Genomic DNA, 21276 nt, shown 5'->3' with positions numbered 1-21276 from the left:
TATTAATCGTTTCCCTTGTTTACTTACTTTGAAATAGTCGAAGGATGGATTTATGAATCCATCCATCGATTGAATTGTTAACAAATTTTTATCCACCCAAAATCGGGCGGAACACCATTCTTTCCTTCTCGTCATCTCTCACGTCCTGTCCTCAACCTCGCGAGTCGCCGATAGTCCTACGCAATTGGCCAAAACACAGGTCTCCTCACGGCCACTCGCGAATAACGACGTCCCCTCATGACCGCTCGGTTTACTAGCAGCGTCTCCTCACGACTTTGCTCACGCCAAACCATTTCTCACTACTTGGGTTGTACCGCTTCTACCTCCGCCATAGGTTCTCAGATTGGGATTCCGGATTCCGGTTATCTGCCTCACCAACCATCCTTCGCTCTGTGTCTTCGTCACGGCGGTTCATGACCAAGAGGAAGGATTCCTGGAGCTAGGCAGTGCAACACACAAGCAGCTGAGATGGTTGTGGCTCTTGACGTCGGCAGTAATACAGGGGAAGTGGCAGTGGAAGGTGTGGGAACACTCCGCCTTAAACACCGGCGTCCCCTAGCTCACCTTCGGGCTTTGCGAACAAATCCGGCAACGACTCTACTAAAAGAACAAGCTGCAAACTTTAGTATGAGAACAAAAACCTGTAAAACGAAAAAGCTATCCAATGAAATCTCAAAGCCAAAAGCCAGGAATTAGATCGATTTAAAGAAAAAAAAGGAACCTTGGAGAAGTTCTTGAAGAGGGCAAATTTAGAAGGGGATCTCGGAGACAAAGGTGTAGAGAAGGCCTTTCTATGAAACAGAGCAGTGTTGCGACTCCGACGGTAGTACCGGCTGCAATGACTGGGGCTCGCGAAGCTCTGGCGCTAACACAAGCCGCGGCGTGGACGGATTACTGTGCCTTTTGCCGTCGGATAAAAATCCAAGCTTGGCACAACTCCTCGAACTAGGTACAGGACCGAGCGTGACAACCCTCTCGGTTGCTATGGCTTCCGCCACCTCTCGCCGGGCCACCGTGCAAAAAGCTCTCCGCCCCTCTAGTTCCCATACCTCTCCTCCTCTTCTGCACTTTTCTTCTTCTCCACTACACCTTAATTATTATTGTCCAGTATCTCCCTTCTCTAACCTTCTAGTCCCCCTTGGAATACCTCTACCAGATCTGTCATCGCTATACAACAACACTTTTTATTTCTTTTGCTTCTTCATTTCTTCCGTTCTCTTCCTTCTCTTCTCTCTTCCTTCCCTATTCCCTAGGGATTCTCTTCTTTCTTTGTCCTTTTCCCTCCCCTTCCCCTAGAGATTTTTTTCTTTAGCTGATTCCTTTCCCTCGTTGATCCGTCTCTCTGAGTAAACTGACCCTTAGTCTTCTTATAAAGGTGCGTCCAAGCCTTTGAGAAGATCAGAGGATCGCATCAGAAGGTTTGCGAAGATGATCAGAGAGCACAAGCGAAGTTGTGAGGTGATCAGAGAGCGCTAGAGAACGTCTAGAGGCTGGGATTTGGTTCATGAAAAAGTTCGAGGAGGTTCCGAGTGGTGATCTTCTCGGCGACAGCAGCAGCGACTTCTCCGGCGGTTCTTCGGCGATTTCTTCGGGAGATCACTGTGAGTGGTTACCGCTTTGATTTCGTTTTGTTTCATGCTTTCAAAACAACCAACAATGGTATCAGAGCATAGATTTGAAAGCATGAAAATTGACAGGAAAAAGCTCGCGTTTTTTCTTCTTCTGTCGCGAAGAATAAGATGAACAGTGAGCACTGTTTATCAATTGAATCGATTCAATTGAATTGAATCGATTGAAATTTCATTTCAATCGATTCAAAATCGCATGGAGTTCTTCAATCAATTCATGGATCGATTGAAGAGAATTTTTTTTTTTTTTTTGACTTAATCAATTAATGAATCGATTGAAGAAGGAATGAACAGTGCTTCGTTTTAACGAAGCATAGTGAAAAAAAAATGAAACGTTTTGATGAAATAAAAAATTCGTAACATTGTTTTTTTTTTTTTTAAAAAAAAACAAACAGACTAAGCAGTTGGTTTAAATAAATTAGATATATTTATTGATTAATTAAATCCATATATATTTAATTAATTAATAAGTAAATATTTAATTAATTTATGGTTCAATTTATTAAAAATGGAACCATACCAACTTGTCCAATCAAACCCAGATCTGGTTTAAATTATTAGTTGATTTAAGCAGACCAGTTTGATTCAATGATACCTAAAGCTGGTTCAAATTATTTGTTGGTTTAACCAGCTCGGTTTATTATTGAATTAATTAGGGTGATCTTGATTACAGAAGTTGGGTTGATCAAATATGACCGGATTAGTTCTGTTGTGTCAAATTTGATCATAAAAAAATTAGATTTGTTCTAATGGGTCCGACTTAATCCAATGGGCAATTGGACGAATCAAACGGACCTAAGTTTGATAAATAAGTCTGAGATTGACTCAAATGAGCTTAAACAATAACAGAACATGAGTCAAAAATCTCTGTCCAATTAGATTAGTTCTAATGAGGACAATAAATTAAGATTAAGATCCGAATTCCTAATCGACCGATCTAATGTGTCAGTCACATGAGACTCCCTAAAATAAGAAAATTTGTTTTTCTTAATTGCTTGTGCATTCTGTATATTTTATTCTATATGTGGGAATTGAATTAAACCGGTTTTTGTTACTGGTCTGTCGGTTGTGTACTGACATCATGATTTTCAATTCTAGATACAAAGAACGATATACACGATGACTGGTCGCTATGAACGACAACATGAGCTATGGGAGGAGATCAAGAAGCTGGAATATGACCCAAATCACGGAGTCGGTAGACTTATTGGTCGACTCGATTGGTTGTTCTGGAATCTCGAGCGAGAAGGCCATCCAGTCCAGGAAAAGGATAGAAGATGGTTTCTGGTTTATTCATTATCGGAACATCTAAGGTAGATAACATTCTAACTTTGAGATGATTCTGATGGGCACATCTCATATTCAGAGATGTGTAGGGAGTTACTTCATTTGGAATGGGGTCCTGAAGAATCTGAAGAGGATCCAGATCCCGAAGAAATGGACCTCGAAGAATCTGAGGAGGATCCAGAAATGGATTCTGAAGATTTAGAGGAGAATACAATTCCCGCAGAATCTGAGGATGATCCAGAGATGAACCTCGAAGAATTTGAAGAGGATCCAGAAATGAATCCTGAAAATTTTGAGGAGGATCCAGAGAAGGATCTGGAGATGGATCCCGAAGAATCAGAGGAGGATCCTCAAGAGTGTGTAGAAGATCCAGAAATGGATCTGATGGATACATCCGAGGCTGAACCACCCATCATAGAATCCGAGATAAATGGGATGCAATTACCCACTGCTCTAGCATTTATCCTAGTGTGAGTAGTGCTAGCTTATCTATGTTACTAGTGTTTTGTTTACTGTCGTTATGTACGAACAGTGTTAGCTCATCTAATTTTTGAATCATGTAATAATTTCTTTCGTTATGTACGAACAGAATTATATAATGAAAACTTATGTTATATGTTAACAAACTTGGAAATGATTAGTTCATTTCATGATATGATTTATTCATATGAAAAATGATTAGTTCATTTTAATAATGATTCATTCATTAGATGGGATATGTGTAATATGTAGGTCCGACTTAGTCTTAAAACACTTTAGTCTAAATCAAAGAGCTGAAAGCTCCGCCAACCCATGGGGTGGAGCTTTCAACTCTTTAATAGTATTAAAATTTGGGTGTCAGTATCACACCAAGTACAACTAAAAGAAGAGAACAATTGTCTGTAAATTAACTTGAACTTGCTCTTATTTTTCACCTAGCTAGGATGCTTGCTAAAGTTAGAAAAACAAAATATTAATGTAATTCAGTTCAACAAAATATTAATTTTCTATCACACCTAAAAGTCAGAAGTCATGATCGGTCTCAAACCCGAATAAAGAAAGAGGATTGCGTTAAGTTGCCAACGAAGGTTAAAACTAGGGCAAATGTTCAATGAACCCAAGTTAGAAGTTCCTCAGTTGTACATAGGCGTTCTTTTCTAGAAAAGAAAGGCTTAACCAAGGAGTGAATAGATGAAGCCTTCCAGCGCGCGCCTGTAAGATTTTGATAACCTACTTATGTATTAGAAATTGGATATTTGCAAATTTGTTATAGTTTAATATATGCTTCTTCTTTAATGACCTTGTTATTGTATTATGCTGATTCTGATGTAAAATTGGATGTTCATCTCTTACAGGATCCATCATCCAGTGCTCCAAATGGACAAGTTTACTCCACAAACCCTGGTAATATATTGCAATGTGTGGCTGGTGCGTCAGATGAAGGATTCATGCTCAAGTAATGAAAAATAACAAAATTTCCCTAATTGTTTTAGCATCATCGTTAATTATGTACACAAAAAGTCTCTGAATTTATGCAAGTGAAATTGAAAGTTGGAAGATGCAAACCATTCTACTGTGCTGCATGAGATGCTCTGTAACATAATCAGCAGTTCTATTTATGTTTGTTAATTAATTATGTTGAACTTTTAGTAGACAAGTGATTGCATAAATGGATATTGGGCATGTGATTAGGTAATTTTAAAACTAGGGTATGTGATTTGGATATTTTGAAAATTTTCCTACGCGGTTCAGTAAATAATTTACCGTATATTATTTATATGGTTGTGATACTAAAAATATTTTCTAGCCATTCCTTTTGACTAAACTTTGTATCTGGCATTGGAGTCTCTCCTCACGGCCATTGATTATTCATCCTCTAGAGGATAAGGTTCGTTTGTAGCAAATGTATATATGCATTACCTTCAATTTCCTATATAAATATATATACACATATCTGCTTGTGCTACAGTGCTAGAATCTCAAGACAACAATATGGAAGGCAATGATTTGTCAGTAATATTGTCGTTCTACCATTCACAATTCATCTTGTCTAATTGTAGCAAAGTAAATGAGATCATACTGTTTTTTTTTTCAAAAAAAAAAAAGTATTAAATGCAATCTCAATGACACTCATTTTGGGATTACCTTCAGGTACAGCTGACAACACATGGAGAACTTCTCAGGTCAAACACTCGTATGCCAATCTTTTTTTAACCCCTAGTTTTTTAATGCTTAGAAAGTTATGTTTGTCACTTGACTTTCATCAGGCAATTTTGGACTCTGCTTACAACAGAGTGCCAATGATCCTGTTGCCCTCAGATTACTTAATTCATCCATTTTTTTAATCTATCTATTGAAACTACGAGGTTGCTCGGACAAGTGGTCACGCGGTTACCTCACAAATGGCTAGCCCGAGCGGCCGCCACCGTGAGGATGTTTCGATTGATTTTATTAATAAAGGTATTTAGGGACGATCCTTGGAAAAATTGAAACTATATATATATATATATATATATATATATATTACATTAAATTGTTTGATGTGAGGCTATTTTACCTATCTATTTAAACTAGTTTTTTAACTTAATTGTTTGGAAGCTTTTACAAACCTTCATTGAAGCCGATGATTTTCCTCTCCTTTTACCTTGTCACTGTCAATGTAGGTTATCATCTCCACTTATAAGAAGGTTGTATGCCCATTATATCTCATAATCTCTTGATTTAATATTGAGTTTGTGTACATCATCTCAGTTTTGAATCTGTTGACATTCTTTATTTTTCTTCTGTCTTGAAGGGAACTTAAGTTCTGGTAATTGTAATGCAAGGTTATAGCAAACTTATGAGCTCAATAAGCAACATGTTTTCCCTTTTGTATGACGACTTGATTATGTTGTACTTCTGCATATATCTTGAGGTATATGCCATCTTATAAATAAAAAAGGAAAAAAAATGGTCCTTTAACCTTAATTTCATGATGTACTATAATATTGTGAAGGAGATGCTTGATTTGTGATTGGTGTAAAGAGGAAATTGAATAGAAGTGAGTCGAATTTTACAAATCATAAAATCATGTACAACAAGAAGAGAAATTCATATATAGTTTGTGGTAATAAATCTTGACTATCATTTAACATGTATTTCTGCTCCAGCAATCTTTGGACAAATAGGACTTTGAGTTGGTATTACCTCAAGTTGGCTTGAGAATTAACATCTCGAGCAAGTGTTTGGAGATTGGAGAACATAAAGAGAAGGATTGCTTTGCTTCTCAATATATATATGTTATTGGTGACCAGTAGGGTTTGAGTATGAGTTGTTGTATACTATATTTTTTATCTATTTGCAAGTTAGTCTAATGAGGATAATAGTTTGTTGTCCATTGATTTGGATAGCTTTTGTCTAGAGTTCATTTCGTGTTGTTGCTCTTTTATTAGATTGTTCCTTTTCGTGGGCCAAGCTACCTTGATCATGTATATCATATGTATTTTATGTTGTGCATTTCATTGTGTTAATAGAGGAGGTTTGTTTTATATTTACACAAGGTGTTCACTATATATTTGTTATTCCAGAGAGACAAGGTTTCTTCCACATTCTATTAGGTATCCCTCCTAAATAGGATCATCTACCAAATACCTTCATTAGTTATTGTTCTTTTTGTGATTTCAAATAAGGCTATAATCCTTTGATTGTGCAGTTTTCACTTTAATTAAAGCCTATTGTCATTACAGGTAGTCAGGTGAGAAAACTGATTTAATACGGTACATGAACTTATTTAATTAAACTTCTTTAGAGCTAAACTAATAGAATTATTAAACTTATTAATAAATAAAATTAAATTTTTATTGATTTTATGTTGGGTTCACAAGGTAAAAACTTCCTCGTGTGGATCTTTTTCTTGGCCATGTTTGTACTCTTTTACCGGCCAAGAAATTTGTTACAATTTTTCTTCAAAGAAAAGCAAAACAAGAGTTTTAAGTTTAATGCTTCTTTCAGCTAGTAACAACAATTACTAGAAGTTGCAACTCATATGAAGATGACTGATCAACAAAAGGGCAGTGCACTAAATTTTCATCAATATGAAATTTTGAAAAAAAAAATATTAGATCACATTCGATTAGCGTATACAGTGTTAACTGTTTTAGGTTATTTTCATGACTTGAATCTCTTATAATATAAGGTAAGGTAAAATTTCATATAATAGATTCAATATGGTCTGACTCCTCTACAAGACCCCTTTTTATTAATCATCATCACCGATCAATGAGAAGAAGAGAATCTTCTACATACAAAACATTATCAATACTAGTTACAATAGTGAAAGTTGACATGCAATTTACACCCTCCCAATACTAGTTACAATAGTGAAAGTTGACATGCAATTTACACCCTCCCAATGGTGTAAGACAGCCGTAAGAGATGGTTAGAATGACAGATTTCAACTTTTAAAGAATAATTTGGAACTACTTCGATTACACATTTACATAATAATGTAAAGAAATAGATACAAAAAAAAAATCCCGGCTTACGTTTCTAACATGGAATGAAAATATACAAGTAGCTTAAGTACTGCAATTTTTCTAGGGGAAACACTGCAGTAAAGACTACAAAAATCTAGTGTCTTCTTTTAAACTTATAGCAGGCTTGGTTCTCTGATCCAGATTACATACCGCGAGGAAACATCTGGTTAAGATTCTGAATCTTTCTGAATTAGACTTGTGTATTTTGATTCCGTAGGAAGATCCATACAGGAACTTTACATATATGAAAAGAATGACAAACTATACCAACAATTGTTTTCTTGCATTTACATGGTCAAACTTACAAGTGAACAATGAAACACAGTTGTATGCATACAGATGATTTCTTGGTAATTGCCTGAAGAATTGTGCAGCAATATTGCTCCAGAGATGGTTATGAGGGAAAAGTGGAAAATTTGTGAGGACTTCAATGTCAATGTATCAGAAATGATCCATCCGAAGTTTACTCTTCCTAACAAGTAAAGCTGTTTCTATAGGTTACAAAAGTAGGATGCCAGATAAATCTTTAGTGTATACACAATTGTTTCTTTGAAGATGGTTCGACCACTGGAACTTCTCTTTCCCTTTTCCTCTTAATAGTTGCTTGAATGCGATCCTTGTCGATTTCACCAAACATACTCTGTATGTGCTCCCTTTTTCTCATTGATTGTTTATCCACTGATGTACCATTATGCTTAGCAGCAGCAGTTGGAATGTCAGTACCAGTCTTATGGCACTGAGGTCCCGTTCTACACTCCAAATAAATCTTTTTTTTCTCAGAACTTGAGAAGTTAGTTTGGATATGACAATCTAAATCTGTGTGTTTATGGCTGTTAAGATCAGCATTAGAATCTTGACTTGAGCTGTTACTGGAGATGCATGTTGTCCTTAAAACAGAATCAGGACTGCTTGAGAACTGCTTCTCGTTGATTGCTACAGGAGCTTGTACTGGCTGCCCGAACGAAGTTACAGAGGATTTTCGATTGCATTGCAAAAGTTGACACATTTCCTGAATTGCCCCTGCAAGTCATAGATACATCAGGAGCAATAAACTCCAACAATTATAATTATAAAGACCAAAGACTAGTTAAAGTGTAAGATAGTTAACCTTCTAATTGGCGAGGGATAATATCAAATTCATGCCACCAGACATAACCCCTTTCTGAAGGAAGCTTTATATTATGGAGCTTAGCGGCAAGAAAAAGAGAACTGGCTGCTATATAGTGGGGCTTATATTGTACGTAAAATGTTGTCCAAAGCCTATGCATATTATTAAGAGTAATGAGACCACTACACAAATGAAACAATAACGGGAGCTAAGATAGTACGAAGTTGCATACCAGTCATTCACAAGGTTCCATGCAGTTTGCCTAACTTCTCTTTGAGTAATCCCAAATTTCTTCAGAGCTTCGAGAAGTGGCTTGTAAGGATGAAGCACATTGAAATCAAATCGAATTGTTGATAGAAGCACTCTTTCCCCAATCAAAACAAGATCCTTTTGTTTCTGGAAGGTAGCCTTTAACAAAAAAAAAAAAAATTAGTACTTTGGCAACTGTAATACATAATAATACTGACACTACCTTACAGGACTGATCAACCAGGATCTGGATCCATGTTCAGAAGTTTATCATACCTTTTCACGAATTCTCCCTGCAGCACTAGGATCACTTTTATGCATTGTCTCATATGCAATGACGACAATCTTGTCCAAACGACATGGTGTCTCTTCTACTTTGGAGGCAAGGAACATGCATGCAGTTGCAACAGTCTGCAGTAAGGCCCACAATAGATCATGAAGATAAAAAAGAATCTGAAAAAAAACTTTATAAAGAATACAAAATTACAAATCAAAGTAGTTTAAAAAGTAAACAGATGAAAATCTATAATCTTCAGTGTCATTATCACTGGACAAGCACCACAAAGGTAAAAAAAACCATGATGCTACTTGGCAGGTCCATATGTTGTCAAATCCTATGAGGGAAAAATTTTGCAGGGTAGCATATAATATATTGTTTACTTACACAGAATTTTATTATAAAGATGGAGCCATCGAGCTTGTCATATTTCTCTAAATTGTGAGAAATCTTCTGTGCAAATAAGGTAACTCAATTCCAAAAGCCAACGTCAGCAATATAGCAAAGTGTTTAGCGTAGCAAATAAGTTTTTTATCCTCGTAATCTGCAAAAAGCTTTCAGACAGGACAACTAAACCAAAGACCAACCGAATACTTGGTATATAGTCTTGGAAAAGGTCAATATCTGGTAGAAATAAAAGAAAGATAAGATTTTAGTGATATAACTAATTTTTAGTAAGTAAAATGTCAGAAGATTTCAACAATCAAATATTAGTACGCGAAGTGTTAGCCTATGATTCAAGATACATGTGGTTTTGTAGTAAAACGTTAGTCCGTGATTCAAGATATCAGTGGTGTCGTACATGATTATTGATTGACAAAAAGGATTTTCAGCCATCTATGCTCGCTCAAGAAATATTCTCCCAACTAATAACAAGGATTGCGTGCCCACTATTTGGAATCAGCTTCATGAACCTTATCTAATCACTGAGCTCTACAAATGGTCATATCATATCATTAGTTTGAAGGTCAATAAAATCTAAATAATAAATGATCAATCTACAAGACTTTTACAGTTCAAATTTTCCTGTATGTATCCTATTTTTCTCCTGTAAATATTTTCTTCAAGGTGCATGGAATTCTTCAAGCCATAATCAACACTCTGGAGGCTAACCATGTGCCTAGATGTTAGAGCAAAATTGAGAAGAATTAAAAAATAGGTTCTTCCTTGGATGTGTTTATGGGATCTGGCAGGGAAACAATAGAACTTCAACCACCAATAGATATTGACAACGGTATAGATAGTTAAATGAAATGCTTGCTCTCTAGAGTAACAGGTAAGGGTTCCTGCTTATCCACTTTGCTTCCCGCTAAAATGTATTCCCAGACTCTAAAATTTGTAGGTTAATTAAATCAATGTAGGATTAGTTTTTACAAACCTTTCCTAAATATTCAATTTTGACCAAATTATTGTGCCCTCTACAATGTGGTGAACTGGTAGTCGATCTAACCAGAGAGCTTTCCATGAATTTGTTGTTAAGTAATGACATGAATCAGTTGCATTGGCTATGACATCAAAATTTAACAAAAAATAAGATTACTGAATAAAAGAAAAAAACCCACAATAAAACACCTCACTTTGTCCATGTCAGCAGGATCAACTGCAATAGTCAATAGAATAGCCTGAAAGACAAGGACTTTTAAAGTGGCCACTCAAGCTTTAAAATCTCAAGCCATGCCATGATTTTGCATTTCAATTTCTGATCAGAACAATACGACAGTTTTAGTACTGTACTATGTTGTGCCGAAGTGATACAACAGTTTTAGTACTGAATTGTGTTGTGTCAATACAATTTCATTACTTATTTAATTGAATTATTGACAATAATATTATTAATTCAGTATAAATTGTGACCAACATTCGAACTTATGAGTTGTGTCAGTCGGCCAACAAGGGCAGGAATTACCATTTTACTTGCCAACCAACACACGAGACTTCGGCACTGGAGCAGCGATACACAGTGGAAACAGCTGTGGCCCCAAAGCTACAATGGACACAAAAGGGAGAAAAGAGAGACTAAGGTAATAAAGGGAAAAGCTACCATGGAGAGGGGCAGATGGAAGGCGACTATGGTGGCAGCAAGCGAGGGGAACTTGAGAAGGGGAGAGGGCCAACGTAGAGAGAGGAACCAAGGAGAGGAGTATGCGGAGAGAGAAAATAGCAAAATTGAAAATAATTTTTACCCGTGCTGGATTCACACATTTGGAGCCAGATCTCGTCACGAGATGTCAACAAGGCAAGGTACATTTAAATATGCGACATATCCTCATCATCGAGATGTTGCTCGAGACATGCAGAAACATTATTACTAGTATTTTATTAATTAGTAATAATGCTACATGTTAATAATATTTTCATTAATGTACCATTCTAATTAATTATATTTATTCATAGAAATTACTACATGCATTATTAATATGAATATCAAAACATATTAGTCGTATTGCTTATCAATAAGGAAAAAAACAATTAATATTATTCAAAATAAGTGAATATTTATTTATTAGTAATTTTGTTAAGGTTATAAATCATACAGATTAATCTGATTTTATTAGTAAAGTCAAATTATATAACTCATAATTTTTTAACGATAATATTCATAGATATTAATTCATTTATGACAGCATTAATAAAATATAAATGCAACATAAACTGAAATGACGTGAGTAGTCAAACCTGCCAATCATTCTCTGCATGGGATTGATGGAGATAGAAGCGATGACAATATACAATTGCTGTTGCAGTGGTGACTTGTGGTCTGCAAAAGTCGATATTATCAAGGTCATACTGTGTAGCAAACATGGGAATGACGAACAATAACGTATAACTATAGATGGAAATAATCATCAAACAAAAGGAATTAGAGATAGTCTAAATACTGAGGTACATTTAAGAATGCAAATAATAGAAATTCACACAAGCCTACACACATATAGAACATTTACTGTCACTTAATCTAGATATAAAACAAGGTAGAGAATGTTTTCATGCGGATATAAAGAACTAAAAGCTTGAATAGCGGGAAATCATTGAAAATATTAATAAACACATATAGAACCACTAGACAGTCTGGATGAATGAGCGAAGTTAATGGTGAATAATTGATTAAGAATTGTTTTAAATCAACTAAATATTTGTAAACTGGTAAAACAGATTCTCACAGTACCAATACTGGCATGTTATACAATTATCACAATTTTTAACAGTTAATAGTTAGTATGAGCTGCAAAGTTACTCAATGCAAGTGTGTAAGTCTTGGATGGTAAGAAAAGTCAAGTCTTGAATTCACAAGTGTAATAAGCAGAAAATAAAATTAGTAGCACATACTGGAGAGTAGGACATAGTCAATATATGATAAAAAGAACAGACAAGGAGATAAGAGAAAGAGCGCACAGGCGAAGCTTGATGCCAATATCCCTAAGGAATGAACAGTAGAACATTCGTAGTTGTGATTCCTTCATCTTGTCAATACCATCTTTCCTCGAGGGAGAGTTCTTTTCTATCTCTTCCTTATTAAAATACCAGCTTGACCTGTACATGTGGTGCAATTCGTCTTCTGTATTTGAACCTCCATTTACCATTCCTCGATCTAAAGAGCCCCCAAAGGGCTCTCCCATTTTCTTGATTTTGGTTTAACCTGATTTATTACATATGCTCTGAAATTTCTTATCCTTCTAGTTGACTGAAATTTTTGCTTGCTTGAAGGACCACTATCACAAGCCAACTTCCTGTAACATATACACTAAATAAATCAGCAGAGGTAGAACCAGTTAAGAAATGGAGAGAGACAATCAATTAATCATATATTAATAACTTCTTCCTCATGGGAACTAAAGAATATTTTCTCCATGACTAAAAACAAGTGGAATGATAGCATCACATATCACATCAAATGAAGATAAGTTGGACAATAGCATGGCATATCACTTCAAATGAAGATAAGTTGGATGGTAGCATGGCCTACTTCCTGGCTGACACAATCAGAACTCAACAGGACAGAAAGAAAAACTATGTGGCACAGCAAAGAATACCAACCAACTTTTTTTTGGGGGGCACATGGAGAGAAAAGGTTGAGATGCTTTACAACAATCAAAAAATTGTAAGTTAATGCCCCAGAAGAAAAACAAGACAATCGTTGGATAGCATTGTTGAAGTCCATTGAACTGTGACTCATTGCAATCATCAAAATTCACTTGCCTAGGGCACATGAACTAGTCCCCACGGGGCTGCCTAGTTGGTTAGAGGGTGGTAGATTTGCTACAATGGAGCAAGGATTAATTCCCGACAAGTGCATGCCCTCATAGAAAAACTCATCTCACCCTCTAACCACTTGGTAGTCGGCTATAAGCTGACCTCGTAATTTATCTCTCTTCACATAACTTGGGGACAGAAGGGGTGCCTGGGGTGAGCGTAATCACCTTTTACTACAATCAATAACATGAACTGACTATGGATGTTTAACATCATTTCAGAGTTGGTCAATGTAGACTCAGGTGAGTACCTTGGCATAATGCTACAAATGATAATGAGCAAAGGATGTTTATGCCATTTGCTAATGCTAACAGTCAGCTGTATAGAGAAATTAAAATTCAACTCAACAGTTCATTATCTCCAAAACTGTACACCAACAATTCATGGAAAAACATATCAGAGTGAACCATGATATTTTAATAAATGAAACTGAATGTTAGAAGAAAAAAACATTAATTCAAGAATTACAATAAATTTATAATCAGACTGCATTGCAGCTCCCATGTTACGTGTAGCTAACCCTCAGTTTCAATATGCTCTCCTCTTTTTACCTTTTGTTTTTGGTTCACAAGCAAAGACTAATAATTAATATACATAAGTAAAAGACTCCATATCCGTGACGAAAAAACAACAGCTGGAACTTTATCAAATGTTATGCCAGATTAAACCAAAGACAATTAAAAGAAAAGAAATAGCTAATTAGTTTTCTATGTTTTCTACCATCGAGTTTCATCTTATCCTAGTTGATGTATCTTCAACCAGCATAACGTTTAGAATCTGTTGCAGATGAGTAAAGCAGCAACCGAAACACGAGATACAAGAGAAATCCCTAAAAACCAAATTTTTGAACCGTAGTATTCACAATTCAGATAATTATGTATTCATAAATAGCAGACCTCATCAAATAATCAAAATAGCAAAATCCGATCTCGTCGAGACATCTACGATAATCAGGTCGTCTAATTACGAATAAAGAAGCGGCATAATCCAGAACCCTACCCTATCCTTTAATCAACATGAAAAGAAAAACCCCAAATTGAACTCAAAACAATCTACTAGGAATAAAGTGCTTTTTTAAAACTCTTAAAAATTTGCGAGTAAAGATCCAATATCGAAAAAAAGGAGGAATTACCTAGATTAAACGCGCACAGCTCGTCTTTCAATCGCCAAAAATAAAGAAGGAAGCGAGGAAAAGGAAAAAAGGATCGAAGCGCACACAGGAAGCGAACCCTAAACTGTCCTTAATAAGAGAACGTCAAAATTTCCGTTAATCAGAAACCGCGTCGGGATCCTAATTTGGGCTTCCAGATGGGTACCCGGCCCATCTTAAAATCTAAATTAAATAAGGATTTTTATATCTAACTCAAGGTAAAAATTTTATTAAAAAAATTAAATTGAAATGATTTAATATATTAAAATATAAAAATTTAATCACACGACCTCTTAGTATCATTAATCATCTTTTTCAAAATTCAAACTACAACTTGGCCCAGCAAAGATAGAAAGTTAAAAAGATATGCTCGATTGACGATCAAACTCTTACCCCATTCCTAGCCCTACTCATCCAATGATCGCGTCTAGCCGCGAGAGGTGTTCGAATGCGTCTAACCCTGGTTTGCTGTATGCCTTCAAACGATGATCCTAATTAAGATGCCTTGATTATGGGTCGAGCCTAAACTAGTAAAAATAAATACATGTTTGTGGGTGGTAGAGAGGAAGGTCACTGTACAGTGCAGTGAGTCATTGATTAGGGCATGTGTATGAAACCCTAAAAAGCCAGCAAGAGCTTTTAAAAGTAGTCATGCCACTGACTGTGCACCATTAATTAATCCCTCTCTTTTGCTTGAATTTTGAGATTGATTAGTGATGGAGTCGAGCATGGTTTCGTAGATGATGGTTTAGTGAATCATCTACAAAATGTTAATGTCTAATTAAGCTGCATTAAACGTGTTAACAAACGATCGAGTTAGCTAGTTAAGCTAGTCGAGATTAGTCGAGTTGAGTCAATGAAGCAGTCTACTCTGAATGTTTCTAAAAATTAATTGAATTTGTGAGAATATTTTTTCAGAAGATTAGTTAGAAAAAAAAAGAAGACAAAACTAATGATTAAGGAGTTTGATAAACAAAAATACATGGAAGAGTGTTTCAAAATGTGGGTTAGGTGTTGATGATGATTCCTTGCCAAGGTGTCCCAACCGATCTCGATAATCCAATCGGAGTAGGGAACCAAACACAACCGATCCAAGATTTCCTCTTGTCAATTTTGTTTTTTTTTATTAAATATAATTTTTGGATTTCACAATAAACGCTCATAAAACTCAACCTAACTCCAGCCGTCAAGATTAATTACGACTCAAACAAATTATGATAATGTAAAAGAAATAAGGGAAAGTTAGGACATTTATCCAATGTCATTAATAATATTTAAATTATATAAAAATGGTATCTATTCATCTTTGGATATTTTATATATTTTTACAATAAAGAGTAAAATAAAAATAATAAAGGTATACAGGAGGTATTTTAAACGCAATTGAAGTACGAGGAGTAAAATGCAATTTTCTCTTCTATATACAGCGTCCTCTTCCTCTGTCACTGAGCTGGGTTGCAGGAGTTCTGCTATCTTCCGAGGACATGGCAAGGCCGTCCATGGAGATCCCCGACGGCTATTGCCCCAAAGATCCCATCTTGGTGCGCCCTAGTAGCCCCACGCCGCGCCACACTATATACCTTTCCAATCTCGACGACCAGCCCTTCTTGCGCTTCTCCATCAAGTACGTCTACGTCTACCGGCGGTCGGTGGCGGCGGAGGCCCTCGCGGCCTCTTTAGGCAAGGCGCTCGTGGAGTACTACCCCCTCGCTGGCCGGCTGGTCCGGAGCCCGGAAGGAGGCAGAGAGAAGCTTGTGGTGAACTGCAATGCCCAGGGAGCGGTTTTCGCCGAGGCCCACTCCATCCTCACCGCCGACGAGTTCCTTCGAGGCGCCGCCCGTCCCAACCGATCCTGGAGGAAGCTCCTGTATGAGCCAACGGACGAAGAACGGAGCTTTATCGATGTCCCACCACTCCTGGTTCAGGTCAGGAGACTGAGGACAGAGTTGACTAGGCTTTCGTGCTCAATTTATTCTTTTGTTTTTTGCTTGTTCCGGTTCTAAATTTGTCAGCGGCAACGGCATTGACAAATCCGGCCAAGCTTTCTGCTGGGATTAACAGTTTGGCATCTGGATTGGCCATCAGGTGACGTACTTGAGCTGCGGCGGCATGATACTCTGCACGGCGATCAGCCACTGCCTCTGCGACGCCATCGGCACGGCGAACTTCTTGCACGCGTGGGCGCTGCTCACGGCCAAACCCAGCGCTGCTGTCCCCGTCGCCGCCGTCCACGACCGCCGCCTCTTAAAGCCTCGAGAGCCGCCGCGGATCGAGTTCCCCCACCCCGAGTTCAGTAGCCAAACACAGGAGTGCTACAGCATCTTCCAGCTCCTCCTTTCTCAGCCGCTCACCCCTGTTTCGATCACCTTCACGGCCGCCCAAATCCTCCACCTCAAGAAGCAGTGCGTGCCGTCGCTCAAGTGCACCTCCTTCGAGGCGCTCGCGTGGCACGTGTGGCGCGCGTGGGTCAAGGCACTAGACCCTCCGCCGGCGCTCCGCGTGAAGCTCCTCTTCTCGGTCAACGTGCGCCGGCGGCTGAGGCCGGAGCTCCCCGGCGGCTACTTCGGGAACGCGTTCGTAATGGCCTGCGCGGAGACATTTGCGGCGGAGCTGTCCGGCTCGAGCGCCCGCGGTGGGATCATGCTGGTGCAAGCAGCCAAGGAGGGAGTGCGCGACGGCCAAGTCCGGTCCGTGGTGGATCTGCTGGAGGAGCGTTGGACGCGGCCGGACTTGTCGGCGAGCCTGGTGATCTCGCCGTGGACTAAGCTGGGGCTGGAGGAGGTGGACTTCGGGGAGGGCCGGCCGCTCCACATGGGCCCCATGACCAGCGAGATCTACTGCTTGTTCCTGCCGGTGGTCGGAGACTTGCATGCCTTCACCCTGCTCGTGTCAGTGCCGCAGGGGATCGCGGAGAGGTTCCACCATTGCTGTTTGATACAGCAGCCGGATGAAAACTACATAAACAGAGAGATGTAATCACAAACATAAAATCAAATCAATCTCTTCCTCGCCATAAATCTTAATCTTAATCTTAACAATTGCTTAAACACATACCTTTTGTATCCAAAGGGTGGACAAGAAGGTTGCCCAAAACCCCATCACATCAATGTCGAGAAGTAATGCAAAAGAAACAAAGGTTCTTGCATTATTGTGGGTCAATGCTCTAGTGGTTAATGAGTTGGGAGCGCAAGAAAGAACACAGCACAATTGGAAGGGAGCCACTTTTTGACTGTCTACCTTTCCCAATGAGTGTGGGTAAAGAAATTAATCCCTGATTATAGGTTAGATTAGCAGTTAAAGAAGAATAGATGCTAAGATTAGGAGAAAAGTTAATGTGTCGACTAACTATTGGTTCATTCTTCTAATAAGTGGTCTTGCGGAAAGTTCTCATGAAGATAAGGAATCATGTTTCAGTGAGTACCAGCAGAACTGTGGGTGATGGTCACACCCAATCCTCTGCTTGACAGTGACAAAATGTGTCGACTAAATCTGTGAGAAGATTATCAGAATCTTCATTTGGCTGATGATTCATGATAGGCTTAAGACTTGTCTTCTTGGGACGGTGTGATGAGTCATATGAGATCTTAAGGTCGAAACTCGACGTAATCGCTGAGGACAAACGAATCGTCTTTTTTTGCCACATGATAGGCTTAAGACTTAATATTTCTTTTGCTTGATTGCTTCTTGCATCAGAAGAATCATCAAAACACCTCATCAGATAGTCCGGAGATGTATTTGCTTGGTGGGTAACGAAGAAGACAGTATTGCCAGCCGCGAATAGAATACTATTTCTCTGCGTGGACTAAGTTTCTGGTGGAATAAAACCAGAGAAAAAAAAGGACAAAAGACAAGATTTGTTTTTGAAAATGGAGATTTCTTAGAAAACTACAAAAGAAAAGGCATTAGAGTCCAAGGCTAGACTCTCGTCTCCATGCTCTCTTCATGTGCCTTCAACTCATTCTCTCACAGCAACCTGTTGAATTAGGAAATGACTACACTGAAGATGATCTATACGGCACACTGACCGAGAACTATAAAGTATTTCACGCTGTTCTACGGATTTTTTTCAGGAAAAAAAAATTGAAAATGCAACAGAGATGGAAGCTTTTTATTCAACTCTCTTCGTTCTGTTCATCAGCCGAAATTCGATTCTCGTGGAAGATCCCATTTCTTACACACATGCCTCGCCACCTCCCCCCAACAACCTTCGCAGTAGATTCCAAAAGAGCTGCTCCCCTCTCTTGTTCTTTATCTTTGTTTTTGCATTTTTTTTTTGTTTATTTTCTCATTCCTGTAATATCTTGAACATTGTTTCTATAAATGTTCTTTTCTCATTTCACCTGCTTCCCCTGTTTTCTGAAACTGTGCTCTGGTCCTCCAATTCTCCTTCTTCTAAGCTTTTAGCCTTGATTTCTGATCGGTATTACAATATCAAAATCCATTTTTCTGTGATTCGTAGTGTCAAAATATGATCTTTCGACTTCTCTACCGTCTCATTAATTCATGACAAGATAGCTCCCCTTGATGTTTTTTGTCCATGTCACCCGTTTTCCTAAATGAAATCCTCGTCTCAGAGTTAATGAACTTGGTTCAATCCTTCTCCATGGTTTTCCTCTACTGGTTTTACGCTTTCTCATGAACTCAATTTAACATCGACTGCAGCGTTTCGATCTGCATATTACATTTAGAAGCAAGTTTGGATCTTTGAAGTAATTCCATGGCGACGGCGCCGCCACAGCCGTCGTCATTGGAGGAGGAGACGTTGATGAGGCAGAGACGGCAGAAGAGAATGGAGTCGATCAGTCGAACCGGGAGTCGGCACGGCGGTCGCGGATGCGGAAGCAGATGCAGCTGGAGGAGCTGACGGCGGAGGTGAGTCGACTGCAGCGGGACAAGAGCCAGCTGGTTTCCATCCTTTGCCTCGCCGCGCAGCAATGCACTGCGGTGGAGGCTGAGAACGCCGTCCTCAGTGCGCGAGTCCCTGGAGCAGATCCTCCTCAACGCGCCCTGAGGCGCATGCACCAGCGTCGTCAACTGCTCCGTTCCTGTTTCCGGTATCTTGGGGAACTTCTACTCCGTTGAGGCCGTGAGGGCGGCGCACCACCAGCAGCAACAGGAGGCGACGGAAACGGTGAAATCCGTAGCATGACTCAGAATCAGGAAATCAAAGGTAGAATGGAGAGTAATTCCTCTGTCTTTATCTCGGAATGATTCTTGTTCAATTCAACAAACCTATATAACCAACACCCTAGCAATGGCGCGCATGTTTATTGGCAAAAAAAAAAAAAAAAAAAATAGAACCGCCGAAGGAATTTTTGGCGCAGTAGACCAGGATTTTATCCCCAAGTGTAACTAACGATTTTCGATCCCACAATTTCATTGGTAAGTTAAGGTATCTAACCAACTGATCGAGCCCGTGCACGCATGTTTATGCCTTCAGGGGAGATGTTTAATTATTGCTCAACACCAAAAAAACAAAATTTAAGAAGAGGGACATTTCAAGGAAGCTTGGCATTTATGGTGCGTGCTGATTAGCGTGTGACCTTTTCCGAATTGGTGCAATTAATTAATTAATTAATTATATTGAAACAGATGTGGACTATGATTAGCAGTATGTGTCAACAGATGTAATTAGCATATATATTAACCATCGAATGTATATATTAACCCTTGGTTCACGGTGCTAGATAGGAGGAGTTTACTGAGACTTCGGTGCTATAATTAAAATATGAGATATTGTCATATAAGATGTTAGGATCAAAATTTGATACATCTGATTTTTCATATTTTGTCACTTATATTAATGGCTAGTAGTTGTTGGTTTCCGTGGGTATTTTGATGTGATCAATCAAGTTGGTTAGACCCTGCTTTGTTTGATCGCTGTGTCTAAGTGTGCAGGAGTTTAGGAGCGCAAGAAGTCGAGCGGAAGACGCAGCTAGCGAGAAGGACGGCACGGGAAGGGAGCCAACGGGCTTGGTGCGTCTGAAGGATGAGAGAGCTGTGGAAGAGTACACCGAGATGTCAGCTTGGAGGCGCCTCCATCAGGCTTGGAGGCACCTCTAGCTTGAAGGCGCCTTCAGCCTTGTTGAAGGCGCCTTCAACAGGTCAAAATTGACCGTTTGCGCTGCGGATAGAGTTTTATCCGCTGACCAAGCTGGAGGCGCCTTGAACCTTGTTGGAGGCGCCTTGGACCCTCGGGATAGACTTTCCAGGAGCTATATAAAGGCCCCTGAAACTAGGAAATAGAAAACAAATCAAGCAATCAACTGTATAGTCTTTCCTAGCAATAGTTCTAAGCTTCAAAGTGTAAAAGGCTTCTCCGCCTTCAGCAAAAGGAGATCTTCTACTACGCTTTTGTCACTGCCCTGAATTAACAACCCTCTTGGTTGTAACTAGGTTAAATTCCTGTCTTCTGCTTAATTTCTATTTCTTTATTTGTTATTATTTTTCTATTGCTTTTCTGAGTTGAAATCCGAGGAGGGTATAGTTTATTTTTGATTTCAGCAATTCATCCTCCCCTCTTGCCGGCCTCCGCTGCACCTACAATTGGTATCAGAGTCGGACCGCCTCAGAAGGACTAACTGCCGACTGAAGCACAACGATCAAGACGATGGTCGGAGCAAATATCCATCCTCCAAAGTTCGACGGATATTTCACCACATGGAAGCGAAAAATGGAGGCATTTTTTAAAACGGATTTTGATATTCTTATTACAATGAAATATGGTTTTGCAGCGCCGAAAGATAAAGAAGAAAACACATGGAGCAAGAAGGAGCAAGCCGATTTCGTCGCCAATGGAAAGGCTGAGTTCTATCTACTCAGTATATTGCGAC

The 21276-nt window shown here is 38.8% G+C and overlaps 3 protein-coding genes and 1 long non-coding RNA gene across 7 annotated transcripts; 2 read left to right on the top strand and 2 right to left on the bottom strand.

The window, feature by feature from the left end:
* Window positions 1–41: 41 nt before the first annotated feature.
* LOC121971935 lies at window positions 42–1376 on the bottom strand. The gene is made up of 2 exons (XR_006109278.1): window positions 722–1376; window positions 42–597 (listed from the first exon to the last, which is right to left on the bottom strand). It is a non-coding gene; the product is annotated as an uncharacterized LOC121971935 (long non-coding RNA).
* Window positions 813–6405, top strand: LOC121971934 (proline-, glutamic acid- and leucine-rich protein 1-like). Of its 4 annotated transcripts, none has more exons than XR_006109277.1 (4): window positions 813–949; window positions 1376–1601; window positions 4250–4350; window positions 5046–6405. XR_006109277.1 is itself a non-coding variant. In XM_042523466.1 (4 exons), exons 1-4 carry the CDS (start codon window positions 2997–2999, stop codon window positions 6059–6061), a joined length of 540 nt encoding a protein of 179 aa, XP_042379400.1. In that variant the 5' UTR covers window positions 2418–2996; the 3' UTR covers window positions 6062–6405. The 4 variants fall into 4 exon arrangements, 2 of the variants coding, with proteins under 2 accessions (XP_042379400.1, XP_042379399.1); XM_042523466.1 differs by lacking the exons at window positions 813–949; window positions 1376–1601 and adding an exon at window positions 2418–3385 and having other exon boundaries at window positions 5046–5077; window positions 6044–6405; XR_006109276.1 differs by lacking the exon at window positions 5046–6405 and having other exon boundaries at window positions 4250–5038.
* A 1246-nt stretch (window positions 6406–7651) lies between these two features.
* On the bottom strand, window positions 7652–14536 carry LOC121971932 (cyclin-T1-2-like). Its single transcript, XM_042523464.1, has 7 exons — window positions 14426–14536; window positions 12436–12770; window positions 11719–11800; window positions 9042–9176; window positions 8749–8924; window positions 8517–8668; window positions 7652–8428 (listed from the first exon to the last, which is right to left on the bottom strand). The coding sequence occupies exons 2-7, from the start codon at window positions 12657–12659 to the stop codon at window positions 7935–7937; spliced, it is 1263 nt and encodes a 420-aa protein (XP_042379398.1). The 5' UTR covers window positions 12660–12770; window positions 14426–14536; the 3' UTR covers window positions 7652–7934.
* A 1352-nt stretch (window positions 14537–15888) lies between these two features.
* LOC121971931 (alcohol acyltransferase 9-like) lies at window positions 15889–17460 on the top strand. The gene is made up of 2 exons (XM_042523463.1): window positions 15889–16368; window positions 16529–17460. The coding sequence occupies exons 1-2, from the start codon at window positions 15928–15930 to the stop codon at window positions 17417–17419; spliced, it is 1332 nt and encodes a 443-aa protein (XP_042379397.1). The 5' UTR covers window positions 15889–15927; the 3' UTR covers window positions 17420–17460.
* The last annotated feature ends 3816 nt before the right edge of the window (window positions 17461–21276 follow it).

Source organism: Zingiber officinale, chromosome 4A (assembly GCF_018446385.1).
Source record: "Zingiber officinale cultivar Zhangliang chromosome 4A, Zo_v1.1, whole genome shotgun sequence".
NCBI lineage: Eukaryota > Viridiplantae > Streptophyta > Magnoliopsida > Zingiberales > Zingiberaceae > Zingiber > Zingiber officinale.
This window is presented reverse-complemented; position numbering and strand designations above follow the sequence as displayed.